Source organism: Cheilinus undulatus, linkage group 2, assembly GCF_018320785.1.
Source record: "Cheilinus undulatus linkage group 2, ASM1832078v1, whole genome shotgun sequence".
Taxonomy (NCBI): domain Eukaryota; kingdom Metazoa; phylum Chordata; class Actinopteri; order Labriformes; family Labridae; genus Cheilinus; species Cheilinus undulatus.
The window spans coordinates 23,090,526-23,107,483 of NC_054866.1; the positions used below are offsets into that span (position 1 = coordinate 23,090,526).

The window sequence follows — 16,958 nt, forward strand, 5'->3', positions numbered from 1 at the left end:
TAAGATGGTGAATTTAAACTCTGTGAATAAAAACAGAGATGTTGAAGTGGGGAGCAGCTGTGTTTAGTCATCAGGTGACTTTTCAGGTTCGTCCACAGAGTTGGAGCAGAGAGTCAGGCAGGCTGGTAAGGCCAGGTTCACTTCAGGAATGTCAGCACGTAACAGGGTGGTGTAGAGACGGGGGAAGGAGGGAGGGAGCCAACAGGAGGGACAAAGAGCAGGAGAGAGAGTCATAAATGCAATAATTACAGCTCAAGCACAAATGCACTCTCCTGGCTCAGCAGGCGTAGCTAACAACACTGCTGTCCGTCTGACAGGCGACGCTTAAGGCCCACTAAACACACCTGTTTCTGCTCTTCTTCTCTGGATTTACTTTTCTTTTCTCAGCATGGATCTACTCCTGGATTCTGGATAATCTGATAAAGCTCCCCTCAGAAGCAGAATTCTCCTGACTCACTCTAACATGAAGAATAAGGAATCATCCACCATGTCTGTGACGGCCCTCTTTAGGGGGAAGTGGGGGCAGAAGACTCAGGATAACTCAGAGAAAACTCCAGCAGCTGTGATTCAGCCGAGTCACATGGACGATGATGATGAGGATGAATCTTCAGGCTTCAGCAGAGAGCCCAAACTGAGGAACTCTCGCTTCTACCGCTCCATGAGGAAGAAGAAACAGGCGGCCAGCGAGCAGGCTGACAGTAAGAGCTCATTTAACTTTACATAGAACTCACTGCACTTTACTGGGCCTGTACATACAGCTGTTTCATCTGATACTCACCTGTGTGTAAACCTGAACACACACACAAAGCAGCATGTTCACAGAGTGTGTACAGAAACCCAATCTCATTGTTGAGAGCTGAACAAAAGCTCGCTCTCTGATGTCTGGATGAAAATAACCTGAGAAACTTGTTTTGATTGAGACGCACAACAGTCTGAGTAACACCTGAACAGGTCACATGCACACGCTGACCTCATGACTGCAAGCTAAAAGCAGCCTGACATTAGTGTGTTTGAATAAAACTACAGAATACTTAGCTGGTACACTTCTTATTACACCTATTTTCACTTTTTATGGTCTGAAATGAAAGAGTAAAGTTATTCTGGGATGACTTTCACTTTCCAGCCAGCCTGTTCAATGATCTACACTGAACACTTCTGTGTTTTCTGTAGAGGACTTGGGTGTTGCTAAGATCAAATCGAACCCAACAATAAAGAGTTTGAGACTTTGGCCAACCTCTCAGGATCAAAGCGGTTACTAACCACACACTGCAGCATTGTAACAAATCATAAAGCTTGAAGCATGCTGAATAAGGTGACAAACCCATTCACAGGATGATTTTAGACCTGATAGGAAACAGGAACTTGAACTAGTTGAGCTCTGTCAGATGAAAGATTTCAAATTGAAATACAAAGAAGTATTGATAAATATTTCTAATACCTTTATTGATGATCTGCACAGAAACTGAGAACTCGTAGTGTATATGTGTATATATTTTTTAGCACAGGTATGATCCTGTGTTATGTGATGGACACCTCTGATAATGTAGAAACTGTCAAAAATAGCACACTGTATTATGTAAGAGACATCCAGCACTCATCACAGAGTTCATTATGCTTTGTTGGTCTCCCTTGAAAAAGAGATCTTTGATCATAAATCATAAATAAAAATGATGTCATAAAAATACAGTTTTTAAAGAATTAGATTATTGAAAGCCTTTCTATTTTTACAGACCACACCTTGCTACAGTTAAGTACTGAATAGCTAGCTAGGAGATGTACTGTCAAATATGATCTTTCCTTATTGACAACTACTAAATAGATCTCCAACCAGGTTGTTCAGGTAAAGTCACCCCACTTTAATAAAATAAAATATGCAGCAAAATTAAGTGTTATTTAAACTCACTAAGGGGAATTACTTTAAAAGGGCTTATGTTGGTCCGTTCTACATATAGTTATTCTGCATGTTTGAAAGTGTTAAATATTTTACAATATGACAGAGGTCCCTGCTTTCTACTACTAAGGGACAAAAGATATAAAGATGTATTGTTTTTGACAGATTTACCCACAGTAGAGAAATATCATGGATTTTAGTGAAAATTAGATTACATTTCAGTCTAGTTTTAGTCGTCTTGATGTAAACTGAACTTACTTTTTGTCAGTTTTAATCATCAAAGATCTGTCTTTGGCTAGTCTTATTCTAGTTTTCCTCATGAAAAAAAGGCTGTTGAAAAACATGTTTAGTCAGAGTTTTAGTCAACGAAATGAACACTGGCAAGGTGGGTCTCCTCATACTGATGCATACTGATGAAGAATACACACTGTTTGTCCTTGAGTAACACCTAAAGTCACAGGAAGGAACTCTACCAGAAACATGAGTAAAGGAACCCTAGCAGGCATCGCTGTATAACAGGCAACACCCAAACACAACTTAACAGATATTAAACACATATAAACACTCTGGCCAAGGGCATGATGGATAACTCTGCCAACACATTCCCCAGGTTTGAAATGGCAGTGGGTGGAGCTTAGATCAGTTGACTTTACAGAGTCGAACTAACACTGGTGGATCGAAACTGTCAAATATCTCCAACACAAAAGATAATTTCCCCTTGTTTCTACACCTTGATTGGAGTCCACCTGTGATAAGTTAGATCGATTAGACATGATTTGGGGGGACACACCTCCCTATAGAAGGCCTCATATATGATGTGATAATGCATATCAGAGCAAAAACCAAGCCATGAGGTCAAAGGAACTGTCTGCAGAGCAAAGAGACAGGATCGTTTCAAGGCATAGATCTGGAGAAGGCTACAAAATATTCAGTTACACTGAAGGTTCCCAAGAGTGACCATCTGGTTCTTGGTCACCTCTCTTACTAAGGACCTTATCCTTCATTTGCTCAGTTTGGCTGGGCAACCAGCTTTTGGAAAAATCAAGATCAATTTATTTTTAACAAATTAGCAAAAAATGTCCAAAATTTCAGTTTTCACTTTGTCATAATGGGGTACTGAGAGTAGATTTGTGAGAATAAAACATTTTTCTTAAATAGTAGCATCAGGCTCTAACATAACAAAATTGAAAAATATGAAGGGGTCTGAATACTTTCTTGAATATTAAGAACATTATATCCATAAAATGAAACAAAAATAGAAACACTGGCAGTATGGATTTTAAAAATAAATTAAACTAGCTTTCAGTACTCTTCTTCAGCTCATTGTCTTAAAATTTTCGAATCTGTACTGGTGTAAAGAATGCATATATTGCTAAATAATAGGTTATGTAACTCGTATCATATCAGTGTTATGTGGTTTTATGATATGAACTGCTGTGAACTTAATTGTCCTGTAAAGTCAATAAAAGAGAAAAGGTGCAACAATGAAGCAAACTACTTTGTGGGCATTGGTGTTGGTCGGAGTTCAAACCTAAACTCCTTAACTCACATTCTGAAGTGTCCTTGGGCAAGACACTGAACCCCAAATTGCTCCCACTGCTGTGCTGTTGGTGTGCAACTGCATGAATTCTTGTGTATCAATGGGATTAGCTAATACTGATGGACAAAGCCTCCACCATCAGTGTGAGCAGGTGTGAATGGGTAAGTGTAACCTGTGGTGTAAACACACTTTGATGATCAGAAAAGCGCTATAAAAGCTTAAATCCAGTAACCATTTACCTTGGATTCAAAAGCAAAACTCCCAGCAGACCAATTAAAAACAGGCAGGTTGTTTAATCAGCTCTAGATCTGTAAGTCAGAAGGGCAGCAAACAAATCCAAGAGAGCAGACAAAAAACAAGCTGTAAAATGCTAATCAAAAGAACCCCAGACTGAGAAACCATGGGAAAACACCATGAACTGTTGGCACAAGGAAGGATACACTGGGATTAAAAATGTCACAGACAATCCAAGGATAATGACACAGAATCTCAAAGACAGAGGCAAAGAAGACTTCAAAATAAAACAGGAAGTTGCCTATCGTTTATAAACACTCTAAAACAAGATGTGTTTTGAACTGTGAATCAGTTTTGCTGTTATTTGTCTTCCTGTAGTCCTGAGTATTTGTTTTATATTCATGTATGTAGAGGAAAAATCATCTCACAGCTCCATTTCTTTGATAAAGGACACAAATAGCCTGCAACACTCCTGTGATTACGCTCTTCTAATTATCTAACATGCTGAGAAATAAACTCAAACTGATCTGCCCGGTTTGAAAACAGTTGAAGAGTACTGTCAGCATAAAATGAAATAACTCTGGATACTTTTTCTGTGCTAAATGAATGTTCACTCTTATGGACAGCCAATAGGATTACTCAAAGAAAGAAGCTCACCCTAAATGTAAAATAAGAAGATAAATAAATGAATTATTAGGAATAAAAATACCAACAAATCAGAGCACAGGAATTAGTTATCATTAAACTAGTATAAATTTGTAATGCGTAAATTAGACACCTGTGCATTTTTACAGAACCAGCTATTGTATGAAATTCTTGCGCTTCACATGTACCGTCATGTGCATAAGTTTTAGGCATGTGGGGTGCTAAGGAACACACCTGTTGGCACACGTGTCGTTGGCATTCAAGACCAAGCTCCATGACATCTCTTTTGTCAGGGCCTTTTCACCCCTTGTGACACATCCAGAGACCGCTGGACGTTTTCAGACGCTTTGGACATTCACATCAAGACCAAGCGCACATGGCACCCTTACTACCCACCTGGACTGTACCCTAGGCCATACTTATTGGCTACATCCCTTACTCTACCCTGAAGGTATGGGCTTTGTTATTGGTTTAACATATTATTACTACCCCCTACTTCAGCAAAGTTCTGCACAGTACTGTGTTTAATTTCCCAAAAATTATTTTACATCATTTCTACTTCATAAATAGAGCAGCAGCATCAGTTCTGTTTCCTAATACACATGAATCTGTATGTATAGCTTTTTCTCACAGAGCTGTTTATTATTAGTGGAAAGTTCAGCTCATACAGTTTAATGCAGTGTGTGTCTCTTGCATCATAGATTGTATAACTGATGTTTCCATTGAAATGATGCAGAGGATGGCCTCTGCATGTGAGGACATGTCTGACTTTACAAACACTCAAAGAGGAATGACATAATTTCATTTCCCAACATCACCGTGAAACACTGAGCTTAGATTATCAGGTTATTTTTACACTCTGGCTCTCCCTTTGTCTCAGGTGAAGATCACACCTGTACTACTTTATTTACCTTTAAACCCAGCTAGAAGATAGATTTACATTAACAAACCAAATCCATGTATTATACAAAGGCTGCTACAATTTAATAACTGGTATAAGAAATTAAATCAACAAATTCTTGACAATTGAAAATCTTAGTAGTTACAGAATGTTGAACAGCAGTTGATTTAAGAGAAACCTGGGATGGATTTATGACAGTCATAAACTGATGAAATGTTCACACCCATATTCTTACACCGCTGAATGCTGTGTGCTTCCAAACTGGAAGCTCCCGCACCTTTCTCCTAAGTAGCAAACTAAAACACCTGGCTAAAATGTACCCAAGGCTGTTCTTCAACGGTATCTAACTTTGATTTGATAAAATTTTAAAGTCTGTCAGTCTTTGACTTTTCCTAAAAAGTTTGTTTTGTAGCACCAGTTGTCATAAAAATGTCTGTATATCTCCACATTTTATTGATGGCCATTTATACCTGAAGAAGAATCTGGTGGTGGGGAAGTTTCAGGACTGGGCAATCTGTCATGAGGCAATTTTAGATGTGATCATCATCTGCCAGTGATCTAGGTCTCTATCTTTTAATGATCTGCCCCTTGTCTGTGGTTAAATTATTGCTTTTGATCAGTGCTATTAATGACAATGAATGCACTCTAATAACGGGTCAATTTTACCTGCTGGCTGTTTCAGGTACACACACATCCTGTTGGTTCTAGTGTTAAACCCATATAAGGGCATAAAACTACAGGAGTATGTGCAAACACAGAAAGCTCATAGAACTGAGAAGAGAAGAAGTAAAACATCAATAACCTTCCAAATAAAAAAGAACTGTTAAAACAACTGCGCACCGAACATTTGAGTGTAAGAATTACTCAGGTCTAGATAGTTCTAAAGTGGATGCTGTGCTGCCTGGAATAACATAGAACAAGGCTGTTGAAATATATATTTAAGCCTAATATAAGTAGTGACTACTATAGATCAGATGACATCATATCATGCTGTTATCAGAAACAACATGCAGCACACTGTAATAAAAAAATAATGTATTCTAGATACATTAAGAAACCATTTATTCTAAAAACTGATGCTTTCAAGGGGTGTAAAATCTTTAAAACACATTTGAATACCTGCATGTGAAGACATTTTTTATCTGACTGCAAAGGTCAGCCCTACACAAGGCCCTGTAGGTGTCTGACTGAGTGTGACGCCATTTTCAGAGCCATACATGTTGGGAAGATGTTTTCGCTCTTCTGTCAACCTGCTTCAGCATGAGTGTGTAGTAGTTATGGGGAAAGGGTTAGTTGTTGTGAGTGGTTGTATACAAGGCCTGCTAGTAGAGTGGTTAGCTTGGACTTAGCCAAAGTGGCACTTTTGGCAGAACTGGACAAGGGCGGAGAGCAACGCTGAAAGCTTTCTGTGACAGAAAATGTTTTCGCTCTACTCCCCGCCTGCTTCGGCAAAAGTTTGCGACCATTATGGTTGGGTTTTCCAGTGTGTCCGGGGCCTGCTGTTGCAGTAGCTGTTAGCCTGGATGCCACTATAGGAAAGCACCGGTTTAATCGGAAGTGGATCATGTTTTTTTTCGAAACCACAGCAGAGAGTCACACTGAAAGCTTGACTTGGCAGAGGAGATGTTTTTGCATGTCCATTGTAGTGATGTGTCCCCTCCCCACAAAAAAGAGCACAGAATAAAAGGAGGATATTTTCTCCTCACCGTTCTGCCATTGCCAACACCTCAAAGACACTTCCTCATTAACATAAAGGCTGTGGTTCACTCCAGGTGTCTGTGTGTCTGTGTGAAATCATGTATTTGTGCTCGTTTTCTTATGAATTAAAAGTGCTGAAGTGATAAAAATGCTACAACAGATCAGAAAACTTTGGTTAATCTCAGACTCAGGATTTCTTCAGAAAGATTAGCCTGCAGCTAAAGTGACAAGAAAAAAACTGAAACATCTTCTGGATTCCAGTAAGCAAAGTTACTTTAGCATTAATTCTTCATTATTGTTCAAAATGATTTTTTAGTAAACATTTATTATCATGTCCTTTTTTATGGTAAAACAACATTTTTTTAATTATCTGATGATTTACTGTTCAGAAGTGGTGGTTGTTATCATATGGGTGTCACCCATAAGTTTTTGAAAAGGTTTGACTTGACTGATGATAGCATGTTATTTTACAGTGTTTTATTGCAGACAAACTTAGGAAGAAATCATGCACATCAATAACTCATAAGTCATGATGATCTAACCTTCTTAGTTAATGCATTTATTAATCAGGCATGAGATACCACTAATATAGGTGCATTACTGATAGTTCATCTTGAATCCATGCATGACTTCCTGCTTGCTTCACATAGGAATTCATACATTAATTCATGATATTTCCTTGGCCCTATAATGAAGGATCACCTAATACATGTTTACTGATTAATCCAAGCGTTTATGTAAATTAATCATAACCCTGCACCCATTAAATATCTCGTAAATTCAATTAAATGCAGAAAGACACAATTACTAAGACGCTGCCTTATCGCTGATTCCAGGTGATTTTTAAGAATACATATTTTGACTTAACACATTTCATATCTCCATTAAAACTGATTAATTTTCTTTTATTGTCTTTCCTTAATGGCCACTACCATTCTTCTTAAATAAGAATTTCCTCGCACCTGGTTCATCCACCAGCTGATCCTCAGACTTTATGTGTTTGTGGCTCTGCAGCTAAGGAAAGTGTAACTCTGACTGTGAATGTTACACAATAAGGACTATTTATATGATGCAGAGTGGAGGATGATCTGTTACACGCAGACACAAACAGGAGGGTGAACAGTCTGTTGTCTTTATTTCTCTGCAGCGTCTCATAATGACACAATATGTAGAAAATCTGTTTCTGTAAAAACACTCTTCAATACTGAAGTGATGTGTGAAAACAGAAAGTGTTTATACGTGTTTGCTTGTTTTGTGTGTGTGCGTATCTGCGTGTGTGTCAATGATTGAAAAGGGAGTGTTGATAACCGTGATAACCACAGTGTAATTTCCTTGTTCCTCTTAATAGAAACTGTTGTAAAGAATTTTTCTGCATCTCTCTCTCTCTTTCGCTGTCACTCTCAAGTTTTTATTTTATTTTTTTTATTTCATCAAGCTTTACTGGCATGAACTTGACATGACAACAGCATTTCCAAAGCAATATATCTCTCTGTGCAGACTCCAGCAGATTTGGTTCAGACAGCAGTCCTTCTAACAGAGCTGGACCCGCCCCCTCAAATGCTCCTTCGCCCCAGAAGTCGCCCTTTATGCCCAGGGCGAGACGGTGAGTCTGCATGCCAACATAGCCTCACCCTGCAGGCCAACACACACACCCAGAAACACACACTGCACCTGTTCAAACATTGCACACACACATACTGTATGTGCATGGAGTTTCATTCACTGTTGCGGTCTCATGTCTGTAACACAATAATTCTCTCTAATTTACTGTCAGCCTCCTGAGTGCTGCATTAAGGTCTCCTTAAAAGCTGTGAGCTCAGAGTTCAAGCACAGGAGAGATCATTTAAAAGCACTAATAAATTAGACAACAGCAAAGAAATTTATCCTCCAGTCATTTTGGTTATCAAACTCAACTGTAAAGAGATATCAACAGGAGTGTGAGGGAAAGATGATTTTAGCAGAAATTGACTTTAACACATCCTATTTGCATATCAGCTAAGAGCAGAATGCATTAGGATTGTAATGTTTTTTATTTTGCATATTTCAATGATGAATTCTGTTAAAAGCAGCAAATATGTTGCCATCATGAAGCTTGTTGCAAAAGCAAGATGTGCACAGAAGTGTTTTCTATTTTGCAGGTTTGTGGTGCATTACATATCCCGTTAATAAGCCATTGCTCATCTTGACAGAATTACAGAAATGTGTTAGTGGATATTTGATTATGGAAGAGTCCTTTGAAAAGGGAAAACTGCAAGGTTCTTGGATCAATTCTTCATGATTAACATTGGGAGTGAAAAATGTGCAGATTCACAGCGAGTGATGCCACGGTGTGAAGAGATGAAATTTCTTATGATTTCAGTGATGAATCCTCCCTCTGGGAATGAAAGTCAGACAAACACTGCACTGTTTTTTGAAAAAGTTAACATGGTTGATTTGAGCCACAAATCCCAGATAGACCGCATCTTTTTAAGCAAGGTGTACCTAATAAACTGGACACAGATATATTTTCTATTTTTAATGTATTTTCTAACCTATTTCCATGATTAGTTATATTTTACCAGTGAAAACACATTTTTTTACACTTGCATGTCCTTCTGTGAGACTGTCCTCACTGGGAGCAGAAACAGATCAGTGTCATGTATAGATGAAGCTCTGTTTGCTGATCTGGGCGTTTCTCATTGTTCCTGTTCCACATGATCTTGAAATATCCCTAAACAAATAAATGTAGAGTGTAAGAACATTTAAAGTTATCTTATTTGGATCAGCAAACTAAATTCTTCATAATACCAGAATTTTAGCTTTGATGCTAGTTAAAGCTATACTGTAGTGATACTATGGCAAGAAAGAAGTCCTAGACACAAAACTGGGTAAATCATTGTTTTTAGTTATCAAAAATATGGGAAACTCCTGCACAATGTCTAAATTGTTAAAAAAAAAAAGAAACATTGACACATTTGTTATGCTTTTGTGTCATTTAGATTGTGGAGTTTTACATTGTTGAAGGATTAGTTATCCTCCTAAACACCTTGTAAAATAAATGTCGATTTCTAAAACTTTTGGTAATTTTCAGTATTATCAAATCTTAAAACAGCAGACTGACTCATTCCAGAACACTTTTTATCAGAGTATCAAACATTCTGACAACTGTGAAATAAACTGGAGTATTGATTGGTTGGTATTAGATTGATCTGGTGTTTGACTGGTAGGTATCAAATAGGTCAGTGTTATATTAGTTGGTATTTGGTGGGTTGGTGACCAGTTGATTGACCAGTTAGTGGATGACTTGTTAGTACATTGTTGGTGTGAGCTTTGTTGGCATTTGGTTGTTATTTGACTGTTTTGTTGTTGAATGGTTGGTGTTAAATTGATTGCTACTTGAGGATTAGTGTTTGATCAGTTGGTATTTAACTCATGTATATTAGTAGTTGATAGTTGATGTTTGGTTGTAGTGACTGGCTCGAGCTAGATTAGTTAGTGTTTGGTTGGTATGTGATTGTTTCATGTTTAATAGGTTTGTATTTGACTGGTTGATATCAACTGGTGTTACTGTAGATTAGATGGTGTAAGGTTGCCGTTACTTTGGTATTTTGCTTAGACTGTTTATTATTTGATAAGTTGGTATGAACTGGTTGGAATTAGATAGGTTGGCATTTTTTAGCGTTTAATTAGTTGGTATTCGGTGTTATTGAGAGCAGTCTGGCTATAGACTGTAAATTTCTGATGGCCACTCTCACTGACCGCTCATCTGAGACGCCATCTATGTTAGAAAGAAAGTTAGTGCAGTAATGTGCCTGTTCAACATATTTCCAGTTGTATTTTTTGTTTTTAATTCAACTTTGTTCATAAACAAAATCTGGCAGTTACATATATGAAATAAACACATTGCAAACATTAAAAATAAGAAACATTTCAGCCTAACCAAGAAAAAGGTCAGAGGTCAAATTAAGGATTAAATTATTTCCCATTCCAGAAGTAGTTACACAAATGGTTGCTACATAATTAGCCTTCAAATAAGCCAGTGTAGGGCTGCTCAGTGGCGCAGAGGTTAGCCCTGTTGCCTCACAGCAAGAAGGTCCCTGGTTCGCTTCCTGGTTAGAGCCTTTCTGTGTGAAGTTTGCATGTTCTCGCCGTGTATATGTGGGTTTTCCTGCTTCCTCCCATCACCAAAGACATGCTTGTTAGGTTAAGTGGTGACTCTAAATTGGCCGTAGGTGTGCGTGTGCCTGGTTGTCTGTCTCTGTATGTCAGCCCTGTGACTGACTGGTTACCAGTATAGGGTGTATTCTGTCTCTAGCCCAAAGACAGCTGGGATAGGCTCCAACCCCCCCCCCCCCCCCCATGACCCCCAGCGGGATAAGTGGTATAGAAAATGGATGGATGGATAAGCCTGTGTAGCTCAGTTAGCTTTAGAAACATGAGCTTTAGCAAAGTTGGCTAAAACTAAGGTAGCTATGTAAATAATGTACCTACTGAACTCACATAGATGCTTTGAAAGCTTAGCTTTAGCTACTTTAGCTATGTAGCTATAGTAGTTCTGTAGCTCCATCATCTATTACTAGGTTAGCTTTAACACTGTGAGCTCTAGTGAGTGTTGTCAAAAGTAAGCTCATGTAGCTTACATAGCTGCTTTGTGAACTTAACTTCAGCTTAATTAACTACAAAGCTCATGTTACATAGCTTTTGCAGCCAAGGGAGGTCCGTGAGCTACACTTGCTGTGTAAAAATGTTTTCATGGAGGATGGGCTTCTTTCCTGTGAGCAGACTGTTTACTAGGCTTTATTAAATGTTTTGTAATTTGGTTTTGCAGGTTTTGGACTTATGACCTTAGGTATCTCAACCTTCACCTTAACCCTAAACCGAAGTTTAGTAAGATTTTATTTCCGAAGTTTAAGCGTGCATTTCTGTTCTAAGATATGCGGCATCTCAAATAAACGGTCTGCAGCCAGACTGTTTTGGTTTTACTGGTTGGTATTTCATTGGTTGGAATTTGATTTGTTGGTAATTGGTCGGTATTGACTGGTTAGTGTTGGATTAGATGGTGTGTGGTTGGTATAAGCTTAGTTTGTTTTTGATTTTTGTCTGATTGGTTGGTCTGTGTTAGACTGGATGGTATTAGATTGAGTTTTATTTAATTGATTGGTGGTAGATTGGTAAACATTTAATTGGCAAGTGTTAGGTTGGTGTTTTCACTGAGGTTGTTCTGCAGGTAAGAGTAATGCTGAGGTTTGACAGCTTAAGCTCCGCACAAATATTTAATATTGCAGTTGTTACCTTGTATCAACAGGTTAACAATCCTCAGTTAAATCTGTGCATGCTTTAATCTATTTGCTAACAGCCAAAGGAGACATTTAGGCTGAGCACGACATAAACACAGAGAACCCTCCTGTCAGGAGTCTTTGTGTAAAGATGACTGTGATTCTAAAACGTGTTGTATTTTAAATTCAGCCCTCAGCCTTCACCACAGCTCCATCACTCCAGAACGGCGTTGCCAAGCAATGGGGAGACCAGCAGCCGACACACTCAGTACAAAAGAGAAGCTGCGGAGAGGACGGGAGGAGGAGTGGGAGGAGGGAGGAGTGTGGACATCTCTGCTGCCTCCTCTAACAACCAGCAGAGAGATTTCAGCGCTGATACGTTCATCTACCGGACTCACAACATACGAAGCGGAGATATAAAGCAGCTGTCTGAACAAACAGCCTCAGCTTGCAGCGTCCAGGAGGTCAGAGGAAGCACCATGAGTTCACAGCGGGGGGTATCTGACAGAGCAGACCAGGACAACGCTAACCTCAGGTCAGAACCAAATACACAGGACACATTTTGAAAGAAAGACTATTTTTGTAATGCTTGAACTCTGAGTTTCTGCTCAGGGTTAATCATATACAGTATATCTATATCTATATCTATAACACAAGACTGAGCACTGACTTCGATAAAAACAGCTTAAATGGTAAAGAAACAGGTGAAGGAATGGTTGGAGTGACTGATAGGTGACTCACTGTGTGGTCAGCATGTGAATGTGAAGAGGCGTTAAAAAAGCGGTTTTGTTATTTCCATCACAAAGTCCTCTCTGTGTCTGAATTTGATGGGGGAGACAAATGTTGTTGTATAACTGTGTGCTGCAACAGATCTACTGCATTGTTCTTGAATAGTGAAAAATAAAGTTAATTTATTCATCCACCGCCCTGTCTGTCCAAACATGGACTTCCTCTTTATTTTCCTCCTCAGGTTGCTGAGCAATGGAGACGGATCGCAGACGATCTACCATGGCCTCAACATCGTCAAAAATATCGGTGAGTAAAGAGAAGGGAAACAACTCACAGATAAGAGTCTGTTTCTTTAATCCTTTTTGTAAATCAATAATAAAAAAAAAACAATTCTCTGACAATTAAGTCAAGTATCATCTAAAAATATATCCACTCCAGTTATAACACCTAAAGCCAAAAATTCACTTTGAGAAAAAACGTCAAAACACAGTGTGATGATTAAATTATTATTTTTGTCAGAAAACTAAGATAGTCATTCTGATGTATTGCATAAGCAATAACATTTGCAGATACTGTAATGTTAAAGATTGTTGTGGATTTCTGTAGCAAATTAAACAGTCATCAATCTAGAGAGATTTTTAAAATATTTAATCTAAAGGGCACATATCATGAAAAATCCATTTTATATTTTTGCACAAACATTTGGATATCCAGAGGATCCACAGACCCACAAAATGAGAAAAGGGCCAGCTCGGTCCTTTGTGGTCGTCTGTGTCTGAAAACATGGTGTCTGACAGGCGGTTTTGAATCTGTGCTCCTCATGACATCACAATGAGAGTCATTATAGTAATACCTGCCCTCATCCTGTATCTCCAACCATAGACCAGTCATTAAAGAGATGGGCAGGCTTAGAAGGGGCTTATTTGCATTTAAAGATGCACTAACCTAAACAGACTGTTCTCAGAAAGGCTGTTTAGAGCAGGTTTATGCAGGGTCAAAAACCTCCTTTGCTGCTTGATCCATATTTTTTGATCATGGCACTCTGCAGGCATTTTATTTACACCACAGAGTAAATGTGGGTTATGATATATCACCTTAAATATTTTCCTATCAAACTTTATGTAAACATTATGCAACAAATATAGCAAAGATAGCAAATTCTCTTGAGATTCAGAAATAGCCCTGAATGACGAGCTGTTAGAGAGCTGAAACAGACACTTATAAAGCTGAGAGAGAGAATCTGATGACTGAAAAGAGCTGAGTTCCACCTCAGTGAGAAGATTTTCACAGGTGAAGGTGTGATTTAAGTACTCTACCCCCTCAGACAGAACCTGAAGATCCACACACTTGCCAAAATAGCTGCTGTATTTACAAATCAGGCTTCACTTTCTTGAGTTTGTTCATGTGTTTCTCTGAGGTGACAGCCTGCATGCAGACAAAGTGAGTCTTTGTGGACTCGGGAGAGAGTTAGGGTTAGTTTTATAACAGTTATTGTCAGGGATCAAACCACTGCAGACAGGAGCTCACCTGTAGCTCACCTGCAGCTTAGAGGAGAAGAGATACAGACATGAGTGAAGCTGCTGTTTGTCTGTGTGTACGTTTCTATGTGTTTTTCTGTGTTTTTCTGTGTGTGTGCTCTCCTTGCTTATGTAATTCTTGTTGCTGCTCTATACGCCCACCTCACAGATCTGCAGTATATGACTGAAGCAGATTATGCAATAAGCCCCCGTGTTCAGAGTCTCCTCCTGCATGTTAAACAGAACCTCAAGCTGAGCAGGATGTCTGATCTCTGCATTAAACTTTTTTACCTTTATAAACTTTAACAAACACACTTTCACAGGTTCTTATCAGGTTAAACACATTTTTCAACTTTCTTCTGCTATATTTCAAACACCAGCAGGTATTACAGCTAAATGATGAGCAAGAATTAAAACAATAATTCTCATGTTGGTAATGAAGTGAATTTAGTTAGTAGCCATTCAACAAATACAAGCTAAAGCCTGTTGCAGATCATGTCTGAAACAGGCAGCACAAAATCTGACATTATACTTTAAGGGTGATTGAATTTCTAAACTGTAATTGTGCATATGGCCTGAATGTTTTGATTTTTCTGTTTATGTGTGGCTCAAGAACCGTCCAAACATAGACAAAGACAACACCACTGAGGGTTTCCTTTTTGAACAGTGTTCATTATTTAGTGTTTTTCAGTTTACCTTCTGTTTTAGTTGTAAATTTGGAGGTATGTGGACTTTGGTATGTCGATGTCAATATCACTGATGTCGGGCCAACATCTTAAATCTCCAAAAACACCACTTTCCAGGGAATGACAAATAATGCTATCAATATTTTTGAGAAGATAATTATTTTGAGGGTTATGTCTATAAGGAAACCTCATAAGTAACGATAGATAACTTATGGAGTAGGAGTGGGATTAAATCAGTGTCAACCTCTTCCTATACCTTCAAACAAATCAGCAAATTTTAACAGTTTTCTCCTTTGTGATACTTTGTGTTATGTGTGTATGAAGTGCTGTGAGTGGATTGAAATTTAATCTAATTGATAAATCGCGTATATTAATAAAAAATGATTATAATGAAAAAAATGATTATAACTAGAAAAGCACTCGGAGAGCGCAGTCCACCATTAGCCCTATCTCCCAAGAGTAAAAAACCCTTTAAAAAATTCCTGGATCCAGACAGTGATCCAGATCACTCCCAAAATTGAATCAGTTCTTCCTTATGCCATTTCTGATATTTCCTGAAAATTTCATGAAAATCCATCCATAACTTTTTGAGTTATGTTGCTAACAAACAAACAAACAAACTAACAAACAAACTAACAAACCCTGCCAATCACATAACCTCCTTGGCGGAGGTAATAACTCTCAGAAAGCTCAGTGGGCAAGAAAAATTTAATCTGCACCAAGGTAACACCAACCAACCCCTGGCTTATCTGACACTAACCAGTCAATATCAACTACCGAGAGATAATAATCCAACTAATTCAATATGAACAGATCAAATAACAACCAACCAACTGAACACCAATAAATTAAAGAAAAACCTTTCAGAAACCAACCAGTTAATACTAACCAATCTAACACCAATCTTGTTATAGCAGATGTTTCATTTTCAATTTCCTCTTTAGATATTTTAATTACCCCTGCCAAAGAGGTTATGTGATCGGGTCGGTTTGTTCGTTTGTTCATTTGTTTATTCGTTTGTTAGCAACATAACTCAAAAAGTCATGGACGGATTTTCAGGAAATTTTCAGGAAATGTCAGAAATGGCATAAGGAAGAACTGATTAGATTTTGGGAGTGATCTGGATCACCGCCTGGATCCAGGAATTTTTTAAAGGATTCTGTACTATTGGGAGATAGGGCTAATGGCGGAGGTCTGTGCTGTTCCCACTTTACACCAGGAGATGGCGGACATGAGTAACTTCAATCCTAGCAGCAGTTTTTGGGTGCGTTTCTGTTCAAAGTTTTGGAAATTATAGAGTTTGAAAGACACACGCCCGGTCGAGGAGACGAGTCGGAGCGGATCAGAGAGAAAGACAACGAATTGTTGCAAGAATACTCACAATGCTGGGAGGAATAGAGGAATATTCACCCTCTGCCATGACTTCCAGTCGTCAGTTGAGACTATTGGTGCATCTGTTGCCACCTGTAGCGAAGCCAATGCTTTGCCTCACCATGTTTCCTTCCCATCGGGGAGGGAGTAATTGGTGAATGCCGTGGTGGGGGGCACATGGGGACGGATCCAGGAATTTTTTAAAGGATTCCTCACTATTGGGAGATAATGGCGGAGGTCTGCGCTCTCCAAGTGCTTTTCTAGTTTACTATGCCATCTGAAGTAGGCACTGTTTCTTATGAAGCTTAAGCCAGTATCATTATTTACCAGTTCTTTTTTTCCTGTCAAAGTCGAAGCATATTTTTCCATATAGGATGTGATCACTTTTGGCTTAAGATAGTAGAAATTACAAAGTAAAACTTGAAAAGCACTCGGAGAGCGCAGACCTCCGCCATTAGTCCTATCTCCCAATAGTAAAGAATCCTTTAAAA

At 38.6% G+C, this 16,958-nt stretch overlaps 1 protein-coding gene across 1 annotated transcript in view; it reads left to right on the forward strand.

Annotated features, from left to right (window-relative positions):
* Window positions 1–282: 282 nt before the first annotated feature.
* ngef (neuronal guanine nucleotide exchange factor) overlaps window positions 283–16,958 on the forward strand; it is a 37,202-nt gene continuing 20,526 nt past the window's right edge. Inside the window, exons 1-4 of the mRNA XM_041805327.1 lie at window positions 283–698; window positions 8,407–8,512; window positions 12,355–12,699; window positions 13,135–13,199. Coding sequence (XP_041661261.1) covers window positions 464–698; window positions 8,407–8,512; window positions 12,355–12,699; window positions 13,135–13,199 — 751 coding nt within the window. The 5' untranslated portion in view covers window positions 283–463. The remainder of the gene's footprint in view (window positions 699–8,406; window positions 8,513–12,354; window positions 12,700–13,134; window positions 13,200–16,958) is intronic.